Source organism: Camelus dromedarius, chromosome 32 (genome assembly GCF_036321535.1).
Source record: "Camelus dromedarius isolate mCamDro1 chromosome 32, mCamDro1.pat, whole genome shotgun sequence".
Lineage (NCBI taxonomy): Eukaryota > Metazoa > Chordata > Mammalia > Artiodactyla > Camelidae > Camelus > Camelus dromedarius.
This window is the reverse complement of record NC_087467.1, coordinates 23,634,024-23,655,203: the sequence shown is the minus strand read 5'-3', so window position 1 is coordinate 23,655,203 and position 21,180 is coordinate 23,634,024. Positions and strand designations below refer to the sequence as shown.

At 54.5% G+C, this 21,180-nt stretch overlaps 1 protein-coding gene across 10 annotated transcripts in view; it reads right to left on the bottom strand.

The window, feature by feature from the left end:
• LDLRAD4 (low density lipoprotein receptor class A domain containing 4) overlaps positions 1–21,180 on the bottom strand; it is a 120,159-nt gene that overhangs the window by 25,150 nt on the left and 73,829 nt on the right. For 6 of the 10 annotated variants that reach the window (XM_064481685.1, XM_031439263.2, XM_064481684.1 and 3 more), the window contains one exon: positions 19,902–20,042. The exons of 2 other annotated variants lie outside the window; for them this stretch is intronic. In XM_064481685.1, the coding sequence (XP_064337755.1) occupies positions 19,902–20,042 (141 nt within the window). Of the gene's footprint in view, positions 1–18,346; positions 19,282–19,901; positions 20,043–21,180 lie in introns of those variants that run through there. 2 more of the 10 variants (XM_064481683.1, XM_064481682.1) reach the window with 2 other exon arrangements.

The window sequence follows — 21,180 nt, the reverse complement described above, 5'->3', positions numbered from 1 at the left end:
ATCTCCATTAAAACACATAATAATAAATAAGCCTAATCACCTCCCCCACCAAATAAAAATTCTGGAGTCTTTCAACCCTTCAAAGACAGAACCTACAGAACAGCTATGGGGCAGCCCCACACCCCCGAGACAGGAGCATCGCAAACTGGGACATTTCAGGCCCCCGAGGCCACGGGGCACAATCAGAAGCTTCACAAGGGAGAAGACAGAATCAGATCCTGGATTCTCCCAGGTCACACAGGTTGCAAGTGGGAAACTCGGGACTAGACACACATTAGAAGGTCAGTGTGGAACAGGATGTGGCACTGGCCCCACCAGCTCACAGTCTCCATGACAACTGCGTCCCCTCACCCAGGGCTGTGCCATGTCCTGCCCTCTGGTCAACCACGGCACAGGGGCCACTGCTCCCTGAACACAAAGGCCCCTCTGAATGCCATTCTCAACATAAAAGGTGGAGACTGAGCCCAGACATGATCCCATCAAGGCCCCTTCACAGGTAAGTCCGGAAGGTAAACTACCTGAAACTTCTTGCCTTCTGGAGAAAAGGTTAAATTGAAAAACCATGGATAAGGAGAAAACTTCGATTTTAAAATCCTGTCACTTCAGTGACACTGCCGTCCTGTGGGGTCACAGGAACGTGAGTCCTCAGGCGCCGTTGCGAAGGGCAGCCCCACCTCCGCCACAGCCCGGGGGCGAGACCCATCCCCAGTGCCCACGACTGCCCGGAGCCCCCATCCCTTCCCAACACCTGCTCAGAGGCCATAGGAAGCAGCCGCCGGACGGACTCTTCGTGGTCTGGGCCCCCAGTGGTGTCTGGCTGCAGCGGGCTCCCGCCAACAGACACAAAAACAAAGGGACACTTGCCATCACCTCACCTATCTAGGGCTTCAGTTCCCTGAAAATAACCCCCTGGTTCCTCAACTTGTTTTGAACATAAGTTTGGAAAGAAAGAATAAAAGCAAAGCAGGAACTCAGAGTTCTACTTTTTCTGCTGACACTTAACCTGAGAGCTAACAAGTGCCCAACAGGCAGGAAACAGTCAGACAAAGGGACTAGAAAGGGGTCCTGGTTCCTAGGTTTCAACGTCCAGCCTGGTGGGCCCTAAAAGGGCAGACCAGACACTTCACAGACCGACGGATGCCCTGGTCAGAGGGCGCTGGGGCGCTGCCCAGGAACCGGAGCAGTCTCAAAAACCATCAATCCCCCAGCTAGAGGGGACCTCACCGACCACACCCCACTCCTGAGCTGAGGAAACTGGGGCAGGAAAGGCGTTGTTTAGCCAAGGTCACTGAAAGAGTCGCCCCTGGAGCTGCTATGTCGGTCTCCTGACTCTCGGGCAAAGTGATCTTGGTATCCAGACTCTGAGGAAGACGTACACAGATTACAGGTACATACACAGACAGGTGTCTATCCACACATGTACAAGACACGCACACTCATAACGTGTGTATGCGCAGACACGCATGTACTTAGAAATGCCGGTTCTAGACAAACAGAGGCTAACGCTCCTGTCGCGGTATTTAGTGGGTTAGGCTGTAAACATAACTAACGACTTATAGAAACAACATGGCTGAAGTGGGCAGACCCTGTCCACAAACGCTGTCTCACGCCAGGCACACGCCCCAGTCCCCGCCTCCGCTCACGGGCCGGGGACCAGGCACCTAAGGAGCACCTCAGTGACCCCGTGGCATCCTTCTGAAGCAGCCCTTTGTTACTGGTCCACAATTATTTACTGCAGAAAAGGAAAGGAGGGCCTCTCCCTCAAGAGACCTTTACAGCCACAGGTGGTGGGTTCACAGACTAGACAAGGATTACTTTTATCTACATCACGATTTCACACAGGTCTGGCAGACTGCGGGCGCTCCCACACTCTCAAGCAGCAGCAGCAACTCATCTAGTGATGGTGACAACATTTAAGTTCCTGAAAATTGGGAAGATGTTCCTGAGAAGAAAAGCATCAACTGGGCAGCTGTGGCCCAAGTAGGAGAGCAACGACTCCCCGAGCGACTGCTCCACGGCGCCTTCACCCAAAGTGGCAGAGCGACGTCCTCCCCGAGCATCCGCTCCGCGACACCTTCACAGCCGCCCCGCTGGTCAGAGGAGCCCAGGTGAGAATGGAGAACCGAGGCCACAGCAGGGGCGTCTGTGTGCCACCCCCCCACCCCCACCCCCACCCCCGCCTGGGGCTGGTCTCCTTCCTCTTCAGAGCACATCACTTCTTGTTTCCTTCTGCCAGAGAGGCGTCTCCTGGAAAGTACACTTGCGTGCAGTCCACCCGTGGTTCAGTCCTGCTCCAATCTCCCTAATCTATTTCTGTACAAGGGCAAGAATTTCAACCAGCTGGGATAATACACAAGTTGTGTGATGTGCAGATAAATCTGGCAATGGTTGCTTAGAAACTGACAACAGTGTGATCAATAGGCAATTCCCCCAAGCGTCCTGCCCCAACACCTTTCCAACTGACAATCAGAGTTGAAAAAGCTATTCATTACTCTTCAGTATGTGAAATCCCTTGTACCTTGGACAATGATTCGTTTCTGTTTAAAAACTTTTTTAAAATGTCAAATTCAGAGTGGAAATGAGATTTGTCATCAAGAATCTGGGGACCCGGCGTCCAGTATCTGGAGGTTCTGCGACTCGACCAGAGTGGAGATGAGCGCGGGGGGACTCGTACGGCGATGACCACATGCCAGGTGTCAGGATGGGGGGCATTTCTTAGCTTGTTTCTGAGCAACTTCTGGTCTCCCTATAAAAACCCTCCTCTAAAGGAAACCACCTTTAGACGCTAGTTTTTTGAGAAGCTCAAGTTTCGATCAGGACCTTTTTCAAAGTGTAGGCAAAGTCTACTACTTGCTTACTGTTTTCTTAGGCCTGATAACTGGTCTGGAACACCCAGGATTTCACAGGCTGATTTTCACCACAATACACTGACAATACCTATGCTTTACAGAGCTGGATCACCGCTTAGGGGGCGCTCCCTTTAGAGAGGGGGAGGGGAGTAACTTCCAGTGGAGAAAGCTGACAGGCACCACCTCAGCCAGGCCCAAGGCCGTAACCCACACTGACGGGGATCGCCAAAGACTAGCAGGTCCTCAGCAACGGCCAATCCCCCATCGTGAAATCTTCCAAATGTATTTCCTCTTTTCCTATTGGCATGTCTTTAACACCTGAAATTCCTTTCCCTTCAAATTAATCAGTCTGCAAATTATCAATCTGTGACTGACCAGCCAGGGCACGAATACTTTCCAAAACTATCACTTGCTGCAGGCCGAGTGGGTAACTAACCTGACGCTTATTAACAAAGACCACATTTCCTCTGTGATAATGAAGCCACGAGGAAGACACCAATGAAGCTATTAGAACGAAACAGAAGAGACTACTGACACACAAAAAACTGCTTACCCACCTTCTTAGAAAATAACGCAACTGTCGAGCAGGTTCCCAGTGACTATGTGCCAGGCTCACCCCCACCAGGAAGCAGGGGGGGCGCAGCCGTGAGCCCCAGCCGACCCCGCCTCCCCCGTAGTTCGGGACGGCTGTGCAGCTGCAGCGAGCGTCTCGGGGGCTCCACCGGCTCACTCACCAGGACAGGCCCAGTCATCTTCAACTCAAACACCAACTGACCTACATCTGCCCATTCCCGAAGGGAACAGCTGCTGTCTACATTACTGAGCCGGCAACAAAACTTAGACATTCCGTAGCTTGCTGTCTTCTAGCTCATTTCAAGTGAAAACAGTAACACGGAGTCAACGATTATCTAATACTGCATTCCACAGTAAGAGGATGACAAGACGTTTCATCACAAGCAATCCAGCAGAGTAACTCCCAGAAACAGAAAGAGGAGAGAAGGAGATGAGGGGGTGGGGAGGCCGGCTACCCTCCCCGCAGCCGGGCCCAGCTGTGTCCCAAACTGGCCCAGGAAGGCAGCACTCCAGCAACAGGACTCAGCTGTCACTCTTTCCTCTTCCAGATCACGTTAAAAGATAACACAACTGAAGTTCACACTCGATTCAGATTTCCTCAGTTTTCACCTAACGTCTTTCCCTGTCCCAGGATCCATCCAGGGACCACATTACCTTCAGTCACCGTGTCTCCCTAGGCTCCTCTGGGCTGCGACAGTTTCCCAGACTTCACTCGTAGCTGACGATCTTCGCAGTTTTGCACAGGACTGGTCAGGTGTTTTGTTGAATTCTCCCAGACTGAGATTTCTCTGACTTTCCCCAACATGATCAGACTGCAGTTATGGGACTGGGCGGAGGAAGACCACAAAGGCCAAGTGTCACTTTGTCACACTGTGTCAAGAGTCCACGCTGTCAGAGACTTGCCACCGCCGCTGTCCCCGTGCTCACCTGGCCCAGGTGCTGTCAGGTGCCTGCACTGTGAGGTTCCTCTGCCCACCCCCCATCTGTTTGAAAGGCAGACATTACGCACAACCCAGAACTGAGGAGTGAGGAGCTATACTCCCCATCCTTGGGGGTGGAATATGGACATAAATTACTGATTACCTTTTTAAAATATGCACAGATGGAAATTACTCATTAAAATATTATTTTCAATGGTCAAGGTACCAAAATTTAAATTCTGCCTTAATGTTCCTGAACATCCATTCTCCCTGAAGGAAATACTGATATTAAAATAAAGGGCAACAGTTCACTGTAGCAGAAAATTACGTAGATCATTTCAAAGCGTCTCTGGTGTCCATTCTGCTCACCCCCTTTCCAAAGCAGACCTGGCCATATAACGGTGAAATATTAACAGAAAAGGCCCTGTCTAAAGCTGTATTTGAAACTAAATGCTTGAAACTAAATATGTGACACTAAATGCTTTGCACTACCAAAACATACAACTATTTTACTTAACGTAAGTGGGTTTCCTGACTTATAAAAACACATGAAACAATCTGCTGCATTCTCAGTTATATACACTACTGGGTCCTAATTCTCAATTCTGGCCATAATTTGTAATGTTTTCATATGGGAATTATGTTTTTAAGTTCAAACAGCTGATGGTGAGCGAACAGCTGGAACACTAAGTGTCTGCAGCGGCTGCATAGCCGGCGAGCCGCCGGGTCAGCCTGCTGGGTTAGTAACCACTTACGTAGGGAGCTCCTGCTGTGTGCCCAGCGAAGGGCCAGAGGAAAACGAAGCGACTGTATTCTCTGTTAAAGCACAAGATAGGCCACGGGACAATGGACCAACTGCCAGCAACCTGACCAGAACAGCGAGCAGGAGCAAGACACAGAGAGGGACAGACGGGCAGACGCGCAAGCAGAGTCTCAGACGGTGAGGCCTACTCAGCTCTCTGCCATGTCAAGGGCCACAACAGTGACCAACTGCAGCCCCCAGGTCACGCACCACATGCGGGTATGGTCAGGGCCGCCGGGACCGAGCCGTGGTGTGGCTCTTGCATGAAGCACAGGTGCCTGCGAGCAGCAGGCGTGGATGCCACAGGCTCACAGCGCAGGCACTGAGGACGAAGACCCACTCAGCCCGGCTCCCAGGCCAGGCACCCTGCTCCTGGCACCGCTCAGGAGCACAGCGTTCCAGCCTCAGAAGATGGAAAAGACTGACGTTCAAATCACGCAAATACTTAGTTTTGAAGAAACCGATCCTCTTAATTTAAGATTTTTCTAAGTCTAGGTCTGTGTGAGGGTAGTCCGCAGACAGGCTCTGAGGGTGTCCCTCCTAAAACCTCGTCTCGCATCTTCAGACGCTGCTCTGTCACCACAGCCAGCGTGCAGATGCCCAAGTGAAGCTCCACAAACCCATGCCTTCGGCAGTGTGCAGATAAGGTCGTGAACACTCCAGTGTATGAGCATTCAGCATGCACAGAACAGCAGACCTCTGTTTGTGAACAAAACACTGGAGTTGCTCGTGACACTGAGCAAAGCACCAGCTGTGAGCCCTTCACTTCCTTCCGTCTATTCCACACAAACAATTCTAACTCTGTCCCAGGCCTGCAGGGATTTAGACTCAACTGGAATGTCACATTTACTAAAAATAGATAAAGCAAGATACTAACCTTTTATCTTTTAAAATTCTTCCCTGAGAATAGATTAGGAACAGGTGAAGTCTTAACTAATCCACATAATACAGTGAACAAACAAACCTGACGTCGACTCTCCGCTCCCACCAGGCTGTCAGCACCAGCCCTGCCCAGGCCCCACTCCGCGTTTGCACAGCGGCGCCGTGGAAGACCCTGCGCTGTGCCCGAGTCGGGGCAGCGGAGGGGCAGCGGCAGCACCCACAGAAACAGGAAGCTCCTCTGGGCAGCCCCACTTCCCCCCGACCCGGTGCGGTGCCGGCCTCCTGCACACACGGCCCTCTCCCCCCAGGGAGGCTGTCCCCATCTTCTCCATCCATCCTGAGCCCCTCCCACTGTCTGAGTGTCAGGACAACTCCAGGCAGACGTGGAGAACCACGTGGATCAACGGCTTCTTCAAATGGACGGACACTGGCAGTGACGAGCGCCTCAGGGCTCCACGCAGAAGCAGCGGCCCCTCGGGGTAACTCGGGCACATCGTTACCGGGCTGGACTCTGTTTGGGGGCCCAGAGTTTTGGTTCATCTGACAGGGAGGCCCACCTGACTCAGACATCTGTTTCATTACACAAGCTGAACTCTGTAAAAGGAGGGAGGAAGGAATGGACTATTTGCTGAGTGTCCATCACACACTGGACACCGTGCCAGGGGATTTACTCAGTTAGCTCCCACAGCATTTCCGTGAAGTCAGTTCATTATCTCCATGTACAGATCAGGAAACTGAGGTTAAAAGAAATGAAGTTAACCCTTTCAAGGGCACGTACTCAGTGACCACGGATACCCTGGAGTCTGTGGGAACAGGTGGGTCCGTGTCACGGAGTGGGAATACACGCAGCTCACAGGTGGCCCCTGAGCGACACGGTGTGGAGAGCGTGGGCCCGCCTACACACGCGCTTTCCGCAGTAAACACACATGACCACAGAGGTGGCTGCCTGAGTCCACGGATGCAGAACCTCGGATGCTGAGGGCCGGCTCTAAGTCACACACGGACTTCTGACCGCGTGCAGGGTCGGCGCCCCAACCCCGCACAGTCCAAGGGTTAACCGTACACTGTAATCTGTGCCTGGAGCAGGCGTCTCTGAGATGGTCCACCCATCCTCTGTCACCCCTGCTGCCGGCACTTGTCCAGAGAGACAAGTTAGGGCCCTTATAGCTGAAAAGCCTTCGCTGCTTTCTGCTCAGAATCCTCTGTCATTTCTCCAAGCTCTGGCGTTCAATCCGAATCTCCATCAGCCAGACAAGTAAACTCCCTGAAACGCTGCCAGCTTAGAAGGACAGGTGAGAACCTTCTGCCCTCACTTGGTCTGACAGGTGTTTCATAAATGATCTCTCAGGTGCTGCAGTGAAACCACAGCCCAGTACAGCTCCGGGGACCCTGGCATTTTCCACTCGGCAGGGAAGCTACTGCGGCTCAGACAGGGCGTTGCACGCTCCCTCCCCGGCAGGGGGGAAGGGGGGCAGGGGGGCGGCGGCCGGGCCCACCCCTGGGCCACGCCTCCAGCAATGGGGGCCCGGCCCCCCAGCAGCCCCAGGGAACATCGGAGGCTCCTCACGTTTGAACTTTCCCCAGTGAAAGAAGGGAAGGAAGATCGTAATTTAATTACGTCTTGACCACTTAATAGAAAAGAGGTTTGCAAAGAAGAAAAGCCGCCCACCCACAGGAAGCCTGCGCTGAGCGGGCAGCTACAAGGCGGCAGGGTCTCGGAAGAGTCTGGATGAAGAAAATACACCACATGAATTCCGGGACCTTCTGGTGAGGAAACACTTCCCCAGAGGACTGACCTGCGGACTGTGAGGGGGGAGCCCTGCGGTGACACCACCCAGCGTGTTTCTCTGGTTAGGGTCAGGGCCAAATTCCTGACCCTCCAACACAGAGAAGACCCCTCTGTCTGCCCAATTTAACCCCCAACCAGACTGCAGGGGCAGCAGGCGAGCGGACCCCCAGCGAAGGCCGCCCACCAGCACGGAGGAGGGAACTGCTCGGGCAAGGGGAGACGCAGGCAGTGCGTGGCAGCTCCTGCCACCCAAGGGGACTGAGACACATCATTACACTGCTTTACTCAGAAGCAGCCACCGGGCCAGGGGCTGTGCTGTCACACCGGCCCCGTGGGACAGGCACGAAGTGATTCGTCCAGCCACATGGCAGAGCTGCCCTACACAGCCGGCCGTGCTCTGGCAGGAAGGACAGCGCCTCTTACGAGGATGGAGTTCCCCAACAAGAACCCGTCACAATCAGCCACCACAAGCAACGGGTATCTCTGTGGGAACGCGGGCCCTGGATGGCAAACCAACAGCCAGACCACAGCTCACACCCAGCCTCTCGCTGAAGACAGGTGTGCCTCGTGCAAGGCTTCCTCGCCTCAAGGACACCACTGCTCACTTAAAGATGCCGGACAGTCTTCCTTCTGCACGGCCTGCCCTTTCTCATCTCCTGCTGATGTGCAGTGTGCAAGGCCCCAGGACAAAACAAAATCCACTTGACAGCAGGCCTCACTCACGACATGCGGGCTCAGCGTCTGGGCCCCGAGCACACCCGCCTCCCGCCTGTGGGCCTTCGGGTACGCTGGGCGGCTTAGACTGAACCCAGAGTCTCCTCCACAGCCAGGAAGTCCTCTGACCTCCCCTCTTTCTGCTCCGTGGCTGTGCCCTAGATTGATAATCAAAGCAGGAAAATGCAGACCTCAGAGAGTCTCAATCCCCACATAGAGTCCTGAAGGCGTTCTCCCTCAAGAGGGAGCCCACGTGGAGCCTCTGTCGCAGGACACTTCTGCCAACTGCCTGCAGAGAAGAGGCCACACAGGACAGAAGTGGGGCTGGAGCCCAGAGCTCTGCGGCTCCCAGCGACTCCATCTGTGACAGTGCCTTGGGCCAGCTTCCACATAACTGAGGAAGAACACACGCAGCAAACCTTGCTTTAAAGAACCTCCCGTGTTATCAACCTCCACTTTCCAGTATATAAACTGTAAACATCCATCACACCATCATTTCAAAGTGGCCACAGGTGAACCCAAGAGACTGGATTCACGCACAGTCCAAACTTAAAATCTCCCGTGACACCCTGGGCCCCTCAGGCCCGTGTCAATATGAGCAATGGTCCTGACTAACACAGCAAATTCCGCCGTGCCCTTCACTCGCGAGCATTTCTTCCCCCAAATTCTTCCCGGGACAACAGATAACTGCCGTGCCCACAGACCACGACCACCGTCTGGGAGCTGGGGTCCCCACGCAGCCCCATGTGTCTGATGGGAACATAGCTCAGCCTGTGGGACGATGCCCAGCCCAGTGGTGCTCCCTGACCGCAGGGCTCTCCAAGGACGCGGGGAAGCCAGAGCCGCCGAAACAGGCAGGTCACCTGCACAGGCTCAGCCCCAGCAACCGCCCCATGGGCAGCCCCGCCTGGTTTCAAGCGTGGGGGCTGCATCAGTCGCGGCCCAGGCCGGCTGACAGCACGAGGGGCCTGGGCCACAGAGCCCGGCTCCCTCTGCCCCCGGCAGGAAGCGTCCTCGTCTTCTCCCCTGCATGTTTGCCTTCTGTAAAAAGCCAGTAAGGAAGTAAGAATTTAGCACAAGATGAGAATGCCATTCCCTGTGCTGCACAGCAGACACTTGCTGTTTACCTACACACGACCGAAGCATGCTGCACAGCAGACACTGACACAACACGGTAACCTGACTATACTTCAGTAAAAAACAGAAAGTAAAAATTAAAAAGAAAAGAATTTACCAGGCAGCCATACTGTGTATTTGTGAGCTTAGCACTTACAGTGCTAACAATTTTTTAATGATTTGATGGCTGGAATGAACTTCGTATCCAAAGATTTGGTAATACTCAGGCCAATATTTAGCATTCAGTTGTGGGTGTGCAAATACATTAGTATTACTTAAATCCAAGTTAAGAGCATTTTAGAAGAAAATTGTCTCAAAATGCACTTCGACACAGTCCTAAGAGCTGGTTAACAATCAGGGCCAACAGAGAGGCTATTTAGCTCTAAGAAGGAATTTCAGGAGATGTGACACCAACTGATAAAACTATGCCACTTAGTAGGCGTACAAAACCTACGTGAAATGAAACTGGGTCAAGATCCAAAGAAAACAAAAAGCAAGCTGGTCCCTGGAGCAGATGGAGCGGTTTCCATACCCTATTTATTTATCTAGAAAGCGGACAGAATGAGTATTCGGTACTTTAGTGATAGTTCAAAGCGTTCTCAATGTTTTCAGTATTATCCAAAGATTTTACTTTCTAATCCAGATTTTCCTATTGTGCTGACCCAGAACTTCTGCACTGATTTTCAAGAGATTTGAGGCCAGTGAAATAAGAGGATGTGAAGCGTTACGTTTCTTTGGGGTAGAATTACCAAAAACACATAATTAGTACACTTTCAAATGTTTCAAAATATTATTTTGTTGCTAAAAATCTTGAAATAAAACCTCCTTCCTCCTAGAATGGGCCTTGTGCTTATCATGAATGAAAACAAACCAAAATGAAACAAGAAGCCTGTGTCATTCACTGGTCCCTGACTGTCACAGAGTGAGAAGCCATGTGTGCCTGAGAGTGGGGACGTCTGCTCGCGGGCACACTCTGCACTTCCCCTCTTAACTCCTTTTCCAGGTCTGCGCGTGTTAATACCTGCCCGCCAGCTGGCAGACCTTTTCACAATGTGCCCTTCAAGATAAAAAACACAGCCGTCTGAAGACGACAACACTCTGGAGGGCTGGAGAGAGAGAGAAAGGAACGAGGGAGAGACCAAGGCAGACAGAAAGACAGGCTCAGAGACACGGCTCCCAGTCAGGGCCCGGCCACGGGGCTGGCCAGGCAGGCCCACGCCACTCCTCACTCTGCAGATCTGCTGAGCATCGAACCGGCTGTCTGCCCAGGCGCATGAGGTAACGTCTAGGTCTGCTGCCAAAACCTTTCCCACTGGCAGGACACGTCGGGTAAATATTTCTACCACGGGAGACCACATTTGCCTGCCGCCACCGCCGCCAGCTTTACTGCGTTAATATTAATACCTGGCCATCCCGCCTGCGTGAGACTGAAGATGGGAACCACGTCGGCAGGTGTGGGGGGAGAAGAGACAGCCTCCCACTCGCACATCCACCTCCCCGACCAGGCAGGGGCAGCACTGACCTCCTGCAACCCCCCCCCAACAGAGCCCAGGCTGCAGCCGCCTCTCCTGGGACCACCACCCAAAACGCCGGGCTGCCTGCACTTCTCTCGGGGAGAGGCAAGGGGCCTGGTGCCTGCTTCAAGCTGCCTGGGGAGCTGGAGTATCTGGAAATGTGGTGGACTGCCAGGTTTCTCCTCCCTTCTAAAAAACATTTCTAAGTTTGCTGCACCATCCATTTTTGAGGAGCTGTTTTCAGGGCCTCACAAATGACGGGCAGCAGGGCTGCTCTGGAAGCGCCGTCCGTGGTGACACGAACAACACACACTCACGATGCAGCGGATCATCCCGCAGGGGCAGTTACAGAACCGCTCCAGAGCACTCAGTTACACACTCCCGTGTGCTACTCCATGAGGCCTCTGACATCAGGCCTTACTCCATGAACAAGACAGGACTGTTGCTCCAGGAGTCAGCACCTGAGTGTCCGACCTCACCGGACACAGACTGTCACCAACTGAGCTCCGCTCACCGGAGAGCTGCATCATTGGTGGGGGGGTGAGGGCAGGAAAGCGTGAGTCCGAGGGCAAGTCTTCCCTCAAGGCTCGCAAGGGCGGTGCTGGCGTGACTCACAGGGCCGAGCACCTGGGATGGACTCTCTCCCTCTGCATCCGCCTCTGACTCCTACGTCACGCGGGGAGGGGAGCAAGGAGGCCACTGCTTGATGCACCGAGCAAGCGAGGGGAAACGGCTTGATCTGGGCCATCTGGCCAGGCAGTTGCTAAGACCATGTACACAGTGGTTCCTAAATTTTTTTTTTAAAAGATCAAACCACCCTCCATAAAGAAAGGGTTTCCAGTTACTCCTAACGTGTCCACATTTCCACGTTGTGAACAACACGTCTACAACAGAGATGTGCTTCTGAACAGGAACCCAGCCTTCCCTCGAGTCAGGGTGGCAATCCTGTCTGGCACAGACGACACCTGGCAACTGCTCGGCAGTAAACACACCATTTCACGTCCTTCACTGGACGAGTGTGTTCAGGTCCAGGAGGGAAGCACCCCCCCCCCCACCCTCACAGCACACAGAACAGACATCGGCACACCTGGTGGTCCCCACACGTGGGCCCCCCTCCCCCACATGCATGGGGCTCTGAGGACGGTCCAGCCAGGGGCCAACACCCTTCGGGACCAAGGCCACACCTATCAGCAGAGGGCGGAAAATTCTCTTTTCACTTTTAATACTCCTCTTTTTCCTTTCTGGAAAACACAGAAAACTTCCCCTGGAGACTTGAACAAACCGTAAGACGAGGTAAGGCATAAGAGGGTATGGGGCTGTCGTTTTTTAAATTGTTTTAAGTGTGGCACACATATAGAAAAGCACACGTATCAGAAGTCGTGGTTTTCAGAAACTGAACCCAACCATGGAAATTTTTAACCTGGATTGTAATATTTTGAAGTGAAAATCTCACAAAAGGATATACTAAGTGAAAACATGTTTAATTTTGATGTAATTAACCTGCTGTCATTTCAAATAATCGAACCCCTGCCTCTGACGGCACCGCCCCACGGTCAGCGCAGGCCCCAGGCCCCAAGGGCGCCCCATACTCCAGCCCTGGGCAAGCTGGCGCTCTGCTTCTACTCATTTCCAGGTGTAGGTGGGGAGAATGAAGACCTCCGAAGACTTACAGGTGGGCCCCTGCCAGCGGCCCACTGTGAGCGGGGATTCCTGCAGGTATAAGAGCTCACTCACGACCACATGCCCCACAGGAACCTGTGTTTGGTGTCTGGACGAGACAATGGTGCGGCAGCCAGCAGCCTGGGCTGCCCACTGCAGAGCCTCACCAGCCTGCGGCAATGTGAGCTGGGGCCCCGGGAGCTGGGAATCACGGGGCTCCCTCCGCAGCACCCCGTCTCGCCCCCTCCTGCAGGCCCCGGTCCTCCTCCTGGAGCTCGGTGTCCACCACTCCCACCTTCCCTTCCTGCAGCCATGGCAGCCCCCTCCCCGGGAACCAGCCTTCCTCGCCTGGGCAGCAGGCCCTCCCCTGCAGGCACTCCCTGCACATCACCCCGCGCTCTCCCCTCCCCTGCAGACCCCCCAAAGGCCACGCTCAGGCCACAGCTCCACATCACTTCCTCAGGGAAGCCTCTCCTGACCCTCCAGGCAGTGGTGCTTTGCCCTCCCAGGCTCTGCACAGGCTCCACCCAGCACAGGGCAGGCACTTAGCAAGTATCTGCTGAATGAAGGAATGAATGATGATGTTAGGACAAAACCAGGCTGCACCTGGGAGAGGAGGGGGGGCGAGGCAGGGATGGCTCGGTTCATCCCTTCGTGTCCCCTAAGAAATCACGCCCCTGCTGGGGCACAAGCTGGGTGTCCAACCTCAGCCTCAGCTGCAGAAACCTTGCTCCCGGGTCTGAGCATGTCCAGAAGCAGCCATGGCTGAGGGTCTGCACGGAGACCCTCTCCTGGTCTGCACGTCTTCAGCCAGGCCACTCCCCAAGCAGGCGAGCTCACTCCCGCGCAGCCCAGGACAGCGCCTGCGTGCCTGCGTCAGGACCTGGCGGGTGGGGGGTGGGGGGTCTGCACCTCAGCCCAGCCTCTCCTCTCTGTGCTGGGATGACCACACTCCCCACCTCAGCAGGGAGCCCCTCCAGGCCTCTCCATCCCTCTCCTGACGTGCTTTCAGGTGCCTTTTTTTATTTAAACATAATCTTAACAATCATGGGAACATAAGACTCTCCAAAGCCTGTGCATGCTTTGTCTCACGTGGTGACAGCGAGTTCACCTTGAGGCCACCGACCCTGCAGAGAAGGGTCCTTCCGGTGACTCCTCCTCTGGTCCCTGACTTTCCCTGTCACTTCCCACCCTGACAGTCAGCATGGGGACATCATGCAGTGGAGAGGAAACTGCCCTAAAGAGACAGGAAGCGTCCACGCCAGGGACCTGCCAAGGACGACTCCTGGGACCCTGACACGACACTTCACTCTCTGGGTTTAGGTCCCTGCCTAGAAAGCAGAGTTCAGCGCTGGGTGGTCTCTGAGGATCTCACAACGTAACTGTTCTGTGCCACAGCCTCGCTCTCTTACTCAGAAACCTTCCGCGACTTCTTTTGGGATAGAGAATAGAAACATCAGGCCTGGCACCCCTGGCTCTTTGCAGTCCCAGTCTACCTGTCCAGGGCTGCTCCTCACAACCAGGCCTTGCCTCCAAGCGAGCTAGCCCATCACAACCTCTCCACTCAGCTGTTCCCCCATGTGCTCCCAGCCCTCCTGCCAGGCTGCTCAGGAGAGGGAGCGCACCAGGACCCCCACCCACAGTGAGGCCTGCCTTGAGCACCTGCTGGAAGACACTGTCTGCAGTCCCAAACTCTGGCACCGGGGAACCCACCTAATCTCTACAGATCTTCTCAGGGCCCTGGCTCAACACTCGACAGGGCCACATCCTGTCTACCTGCGCCCACCCACCTCCCACCCCCTGGGTTCTCTGGCCCTGTGCCCCTTACACTCTCAACACTCACGAAATGCTCTGTGAAACACGCCCCAGAGGGATGTGCTGTTGCCATTCAGGGACCCCATCCCCACAAGTAAGCACGCTAAGCACATCTGCCCCAGAGTGCTCTCCAGCCTCCTATCCAGACATCTTCTTTCAACAACTGAAAACTGACCAGTCCTGGTACCTCGTTTTCTGGAAGGAGCTACTAACTGGCCATCAGCCCTGTCATTTCCAGGTTAAAATGTCCCAACATTAGAACAAACACGGCTCCTGCGGACACGTCGGGCTGCAGGTGCCCTGGTACATCTGAGACAGAGGCCCTCTCCCTCTTTTAAGGTCAGACTGGCATTTAAGAACTTGAGTTCACACCAAGCCCCCTCCCCTAGGAGCAGAGAACACCCGACATTTCTGTCTTCCAAGCACACATAACAGGAAGGAGGGCATTTTCCTCGGTTGTCCCTCTGTGGACACTATGTCAAGTCACAGACACAGAGCTGAATCAAGCCACAGAAAGTATGTAACTGACCTGGCCTGGCTCATCCCCCTCCCCCCACGTCCACTGTGGACAGGCTCCCAAGACCTTAGGGGAAGGGGCCAGAGGTTTAGCTCAAGTTCCTTTGTCTCCCACTTTTTAGAGCTATGAAATGAAGGAAGCCCAGAACCCCACTAAAGACACAGAAAGGTGAGAGGCAGCGTGCCCCGCTGTCCCTTCAAGAACAGGTGTGCCCACGTGAGGGCGGGGCCTCCTCCCCAAGAGGAGACCGCAGGGCACCGCTGCAGCCGAGGCACGTGCACGCCCACAAGTCAGCCCGGGAAATCGCGGGAGCCTGATGACATAGAGGATGTCCTGCTCCTCTGACAACAGGAGAACAGAACCAGTAGGTGTCGGGGCTTCCCCAGACGCCCAGGGCTGTCGGGTAAGTGGGCATCGCACCCTGATGCTGCGAGGGGCACCCCCTGCAGTCTATCCAAAGCGGATGAGCGTCCGCCCCATGTGTCACAGTCGGATGGGGACAGCGGGCAGAGTTCGGGGAAGGAAGACGCCTTCCTGAAGGTCCGCTGTGCCCTCTGGACGACCCGGAAGGTACTTCCGAGAAAAGCATTCTGGGAGGAGGCCCAGCTCTCAGACACATGGTCTCTTCCTTCCGTGGGGACTGTGCACCCTGAGAAGAGTTTCCATCTTTGACTCCCTTTTCCTTCTGGGAAGGCAGAAGCAACAACCATCTGCTTTCCCTCTGCCGTTAGCTCTTAGGATGTAACAAGAACGGATGAAGGAACGAAAGCGATGACTGCTAAATTCAGGTTGTTGGGAGTTGTTTCCCAAATTAAAAGCCCTGGCTGGCATCTCCAGTGAGACGGAACTACGAGGGCTCGGCAGCCAGCCGTTAACTCCTCAGGAGGCCCGGCCCGCGGGGGTCCCTCCACCTCTGCAGCACGCACAACCCTGCGATGGCTGAACGTCAGCCTTACTGCTGCAGTTACTGGAGGACGGTCCCCTCCCAGCCGTGCTGCAGACCTTCGGGGCCAAATACAAGACTATTGACAACAAGGCCAGCAAGGAGGCCAGCCCGGCTGAGCTGAGTCTGCTGGTCCGGGCGGGGCCCCCCCACCGTAACTTCACCCTAAGGGTACCCCACGCACCAGACACACACGCACTGAGACTGTGAGTCTGCACAAGCAGGGACCTGCTGCTGATTCCATAATCGCACCCCGGACACTGAGGAGACACGGGTGAAATGAGCACCAGGACGCCCCCCGCGAGCTTCCTCCTCATCCCCCGCGGCACCACCACGATGCGGGTGAGGAGACCAGCCTGGGCCAGTCCTTGAAGGTTCACACAAAAAGACAGCCAGCCAGGGCAGTCTCTCCAACCCCGTCCTAAGCAAAGGCTGAACCAGGAACAAGCAGTCGGGGCGGACGGTCTCCTTGGCCGGCCACGGCAGCACCAGCAGAACCCACTGGGCGGTGCTCAAGGCGGGCCCAGGCCCCCAGTCAGCAACCATCCCGAGGACACGCCTCTTCTCCGAATGACATGCCCGCATCCTCACAGCAACAGCACCATCAACACACCTCTCCCTCACCCCTCCCTAAAGCCTAGCATCACGTTTGCAGGAAAACTCATCAGAGACAGAGCCCACCCCTGCATCCAGCCTCCCCCAGGAAGCAGGCGGGCATCGATTTCTGTCTGATGGCGGGAGTGCTTGCCAGGACCCTCCTGGTTACTCAAGCCGCGTCTCGTGTGTGTCCTCGGGGGCCAGGGCTCCGCTCGGGCAGGGACTGTCTAGACAGTATTCATGACCCATCTGTCTGGCAGGCCCAGTGGATGGCAGACTCTATTAGGACTGAAACGGTCTCCCCCCTCCTCCTCCCGTCCGCTCTCCCTTTGCAAAGCAGGAACCTGACACCGAAAATCACTATCACTGTTGCAACTCTCAAAATAGCACTGCCAGACTTTCATTAACATCCATGCTAGACTACTAAATATTTAAAGAAGTGGATAAATTTCATCTCAAGTGGGACAGCCCCCTACACACGAAAGCAGTAACAGAATCAAAATGTAAATCTGAGAGGCTGTTTTTATCCACGTAAATTTAGTGTCACAGCGGGAGGAAGTGGAGCCCAAGGTTTAATGAAACTCCCTCCCTCTGTTTATCTGAAAAGGCAACACTGCCTTTCAAGACCTGCAAGATTTTAACAGATCAGAAAGCCATCCTGGAGAAACAAAGGTACAAATCAAGGGGCGGGCAGGTGGGGAGGGGCCCCTGGCAGGATGGTGGGGAGGGGGCGGCATGTGCCCCTCCAAGGCTCACCCCACAGAGTGCCGGGAAGCGGCCACAATGACCCCTGACTCCGCCTCCCCTCATCGCGTTTAGATGCCATCTTGGGTCATTTTCACACAAACCTGTAACTCTTACGCCATGGATTCTTTTTTCTTTTCTAAGTTGGAAAAGGGGTGGGGAGCTCTGTCGAAAGAACACGTGCTGCTGTGCAGAACAGCCTGGTCCGCGGTGAGCGGTCTCTACTATGGCCTTGACCGAGGCAGGCAGAGCCCGCGAGGGGAGCCCCCACCCACCCTGCCTGGGGGCAGCACAACATGTGGCGTGCGCACCTACCCGCCCTGCTGCAGCGCTGAAGGCGCGTGGAGGTGCCCCGCGTGCTGACGCCAGCTCCAGCGGGGATTCTGGGGTCTCAGGCTCCCAGCAGGGAAGGCCAGCAGCAGCAGAGGCCCCCACGTCCACTGGGTCCCTCGAGGACCGACCCCCGAGTCGTGCCAACAGCGCACGGTCAGGCCAGAACTCAGCGCCCAGTCTGTCAGCAGAGGAGACCCGAAGGAACTCAACAACGCCAGCCACCCTGGTGTGCTGCAGCTCCTGGGTGACAGTTTAGAATCTATGTGAAAGTCCAGGATGAAACCAAGATTATCATCAGTTTTCCATCAATTAAAACCTGTCCTATAGACAAGCGCCCTCGGAGCACTCACGTCTGCGGGCCTAGCGACAACAGACTGGTTTGTCTGGTCTCCACCCCAAACCCTACAAACTGCTGAAAACTGATGAGTAAATCCTTGCCTTACTCAAAAAACATCACGGAAAAGACACACACACACACAAAAAAAAAAAAAACACTTAAAGCAAAAACAAAACCACAGCCTGAGTGCAGTTCCTCACTCCAAGGTCATCTAGCAGGGTGACCTGAGCGCATTACTTCACCTCTCTGGGCTCTGTCTCCAGCCTCAGAAGGGCCCTCCGCACCACTAGTCCCAGAGAAAGGAGCCGCGCTGCCGCCCGCCCCGGACAGTGATGATGGCGGGGCTTCTCCCAGCGCCACCTCCCTGCTACTGTCCACGGGGCCCCTGCCAAGAAACAGGAACAGTTACTACGGAAGACGAGACCAGACCAGACCGGGGCAGCCGCAGGAGTCTGACGCGCGCTGTGCAGCAGAGAGCGGTACTGTGGCAACACGACGTCTTCTGGGTCTGATGACAAGGCTTGTTGTGGAAGAGAGTATCTTTCTGAGGAAATGCACATGCAAGTAATTTCAGGCAAAGAGACACAGGACCCGAAACTTACTCTGAACAGGTTCAGAGGAAATTAAAACATCAATACATAGAGACACAATGATTTCAAAAAGGATAATATTTGTAACTTTATTCTATACGTCGAGAGATCAGCTTTAAAACCCAAGAAATACTGATGAGAAAGGGAGGCAGGGAGGAAGGGACAGGCTCAGGGCGCAGGAGGGCGGCAGAGGCGGGCGAGGAGAGGAGAGGCCGCCTCTGGGCAGAGGCCAGGGTGCTCCCCCACTTCTCACACAGAGCCTCAGGCCCGTGTGACCTCGCACAGGGCCCAAGTCTCCCCGGGGCCCGTCACAGAGGTGCTGCTGCCGCTCAGCCCAGAGAAGACCCGGGGCAGACACTGCCCTCATGTGGGTCTCCTCCTTCTAAGACTCCGACTCAGCCTCACTGACTGCGGTGCCAGCAGGATTCCTGCAGCCCTGTACAGGCGAGGGCACCGAGCTGCCGGAAGAGCCATAGCCAGGACCCCGACCCACAGGCATGCTCCGTGGGCGTGGCTCACTGCGGCCCCTTCTCCCGGGTCCAGGCAGCGCGCTGGGTGAAGGACAACACTGATGACCACCGAGGCCGCTGCAGAGGAAACAGGATCTCAACACCAGGAGAGCACACATCTCACCTTAACCGTCTTCTCCAAGAGCAGACACAGCGCCCTACGAACTACGGATGCTCGAGGTGAGAAGGGGCAAACTGCTCCAACAGAAAGGCCCGGGGGAACACTGGCACCACTGGACTCCTGAGCTTGGTGAGCCGGGCACTGGTCCCACATAAACGTTTTCTACTTTCTCAGTGTAACTACCTGGTTAATTGTGGACTCCCTACATACCTTTCTTTGCTTATTTAAAAACTTTTGTGTCATTATTTAAAATTACTCTAAAAAGCCTATGAACCCAGTAAGAAGAATACTGAATCAATATATTATTCCTTGTGATCAGTCAGTGCTTCTAAGGCAAGAAGCAGAAAGCCAATTCCAAACACAGTGCAACTGCCATCTCTGAAAGCGGAATGAACCTCCGACTGTCAGACACACCGTCTTTCCGCCCTAAAAGACAACCACGGTGCCCCCGTGAAGATGCAGGGCCTCTTCCACTAACTAAGGAGCAGCATCCTTCCCACTCCCCCAGGACCCTGCCTCCTAGCCACCCCCAAACACAGTCAGACGTCAGGACGCTGAGGTGCAAGGAGGGACTTACAGCTGAAGATGCCCGGAGGTGGGTGCTCGGTCACCAGGAGACAGTTTTCCTCGTCGCTGTTGTCCCCACAGTCGTTCTGCTGGTTACAGACCAGTGACCCAAGATACAAGCATCTACCGCTGGTGCAGGTGAATTTGCACTCTGAAAAAGCACAACACAAAGCATGCAGTGGTCAATGAGAGCCCGTGCTCCTGAGCTGCTATGTTCACTTCTCCATTCGTGTGCCGTGATGGCTGGGACTCGGTCTACCTCGAGACCACAAGAAGCCGCGCTCACAAGGGGCTGCCCTCTGTGAAAGGCACAGTTCAGTGCCTGGGGCAGCCGGGGCCTGCGGACACACTCACTCGATGTCTCTAACCCACAGAATGAGTAACACAGGTGCCCTCCTTCCACAGCCTGCCAGCAGAGTCACAGCTTTGAAACTCTTCCTTTGCTTGAAAAACTCCTTGGCAGTTATCCCATGCCTGCACGGAGGAGGGGAGCGGGTGCGGCAGCAGCCCGGGCTCCAGCAGGACTCGGGGGCTCAGGCTGGACAAAAGGAGGCTACAAAATTTTATTTCCAACTTGTCACAGGATGCTGTGAGACTCTGGGAAAAACATCTAACCTCTCTGGTGTTCGTTCATCTCATGCCTAAGGACCAGGTTTAATACCAAAGGGACAGCACTGACTTTATGTCATACAAGAAGGAAAAATAGTTTGTGCTCTCTGCTACCTGAGAAGCACCTGTGCCAAGGGCCACGTGAGTGACTTAAAGAACAAGATGGAGCCCAAACCAACTCCCACCGCCACCAAGGAACAGGGGACCTGAAACCTGCACGGGTCAGTACTGAAAATGGAATACGCTTTTATAAGACTACAAAATAAACGGGGGAGGGTGTAGCTCAGTGGTAGAGTGCCTGCTTAGCATGCACGAGGTCCTGGGTTCAATCCCCAGTGCCTGCATTAAAAATGAATAAAATAAAAATACATAAACCTAATTACCTAACCCCCCCCAAAAATAAAAAAACTAAGACTTTAAGATAAAGTTGCAATCTTAGCACTGTCAATTTAAACGAAGGAGATGACATAATCACACACACGTGAGCACACAAACATCTGTACACCTTACACTGCCTGGGAGCCGCTCCTAGGAGCGCCCACAGAAGCTGGCGGATACACATAGAACGCCCCACTCAGTGGGCAGATGGCAGGAAAACACCTCAGGAAAAGCGCCCCAGGACCCCCACTGATGCTGACCCTCACAGCCTCTTCACTCCTCTTTGATTCTGTTTGGAACGT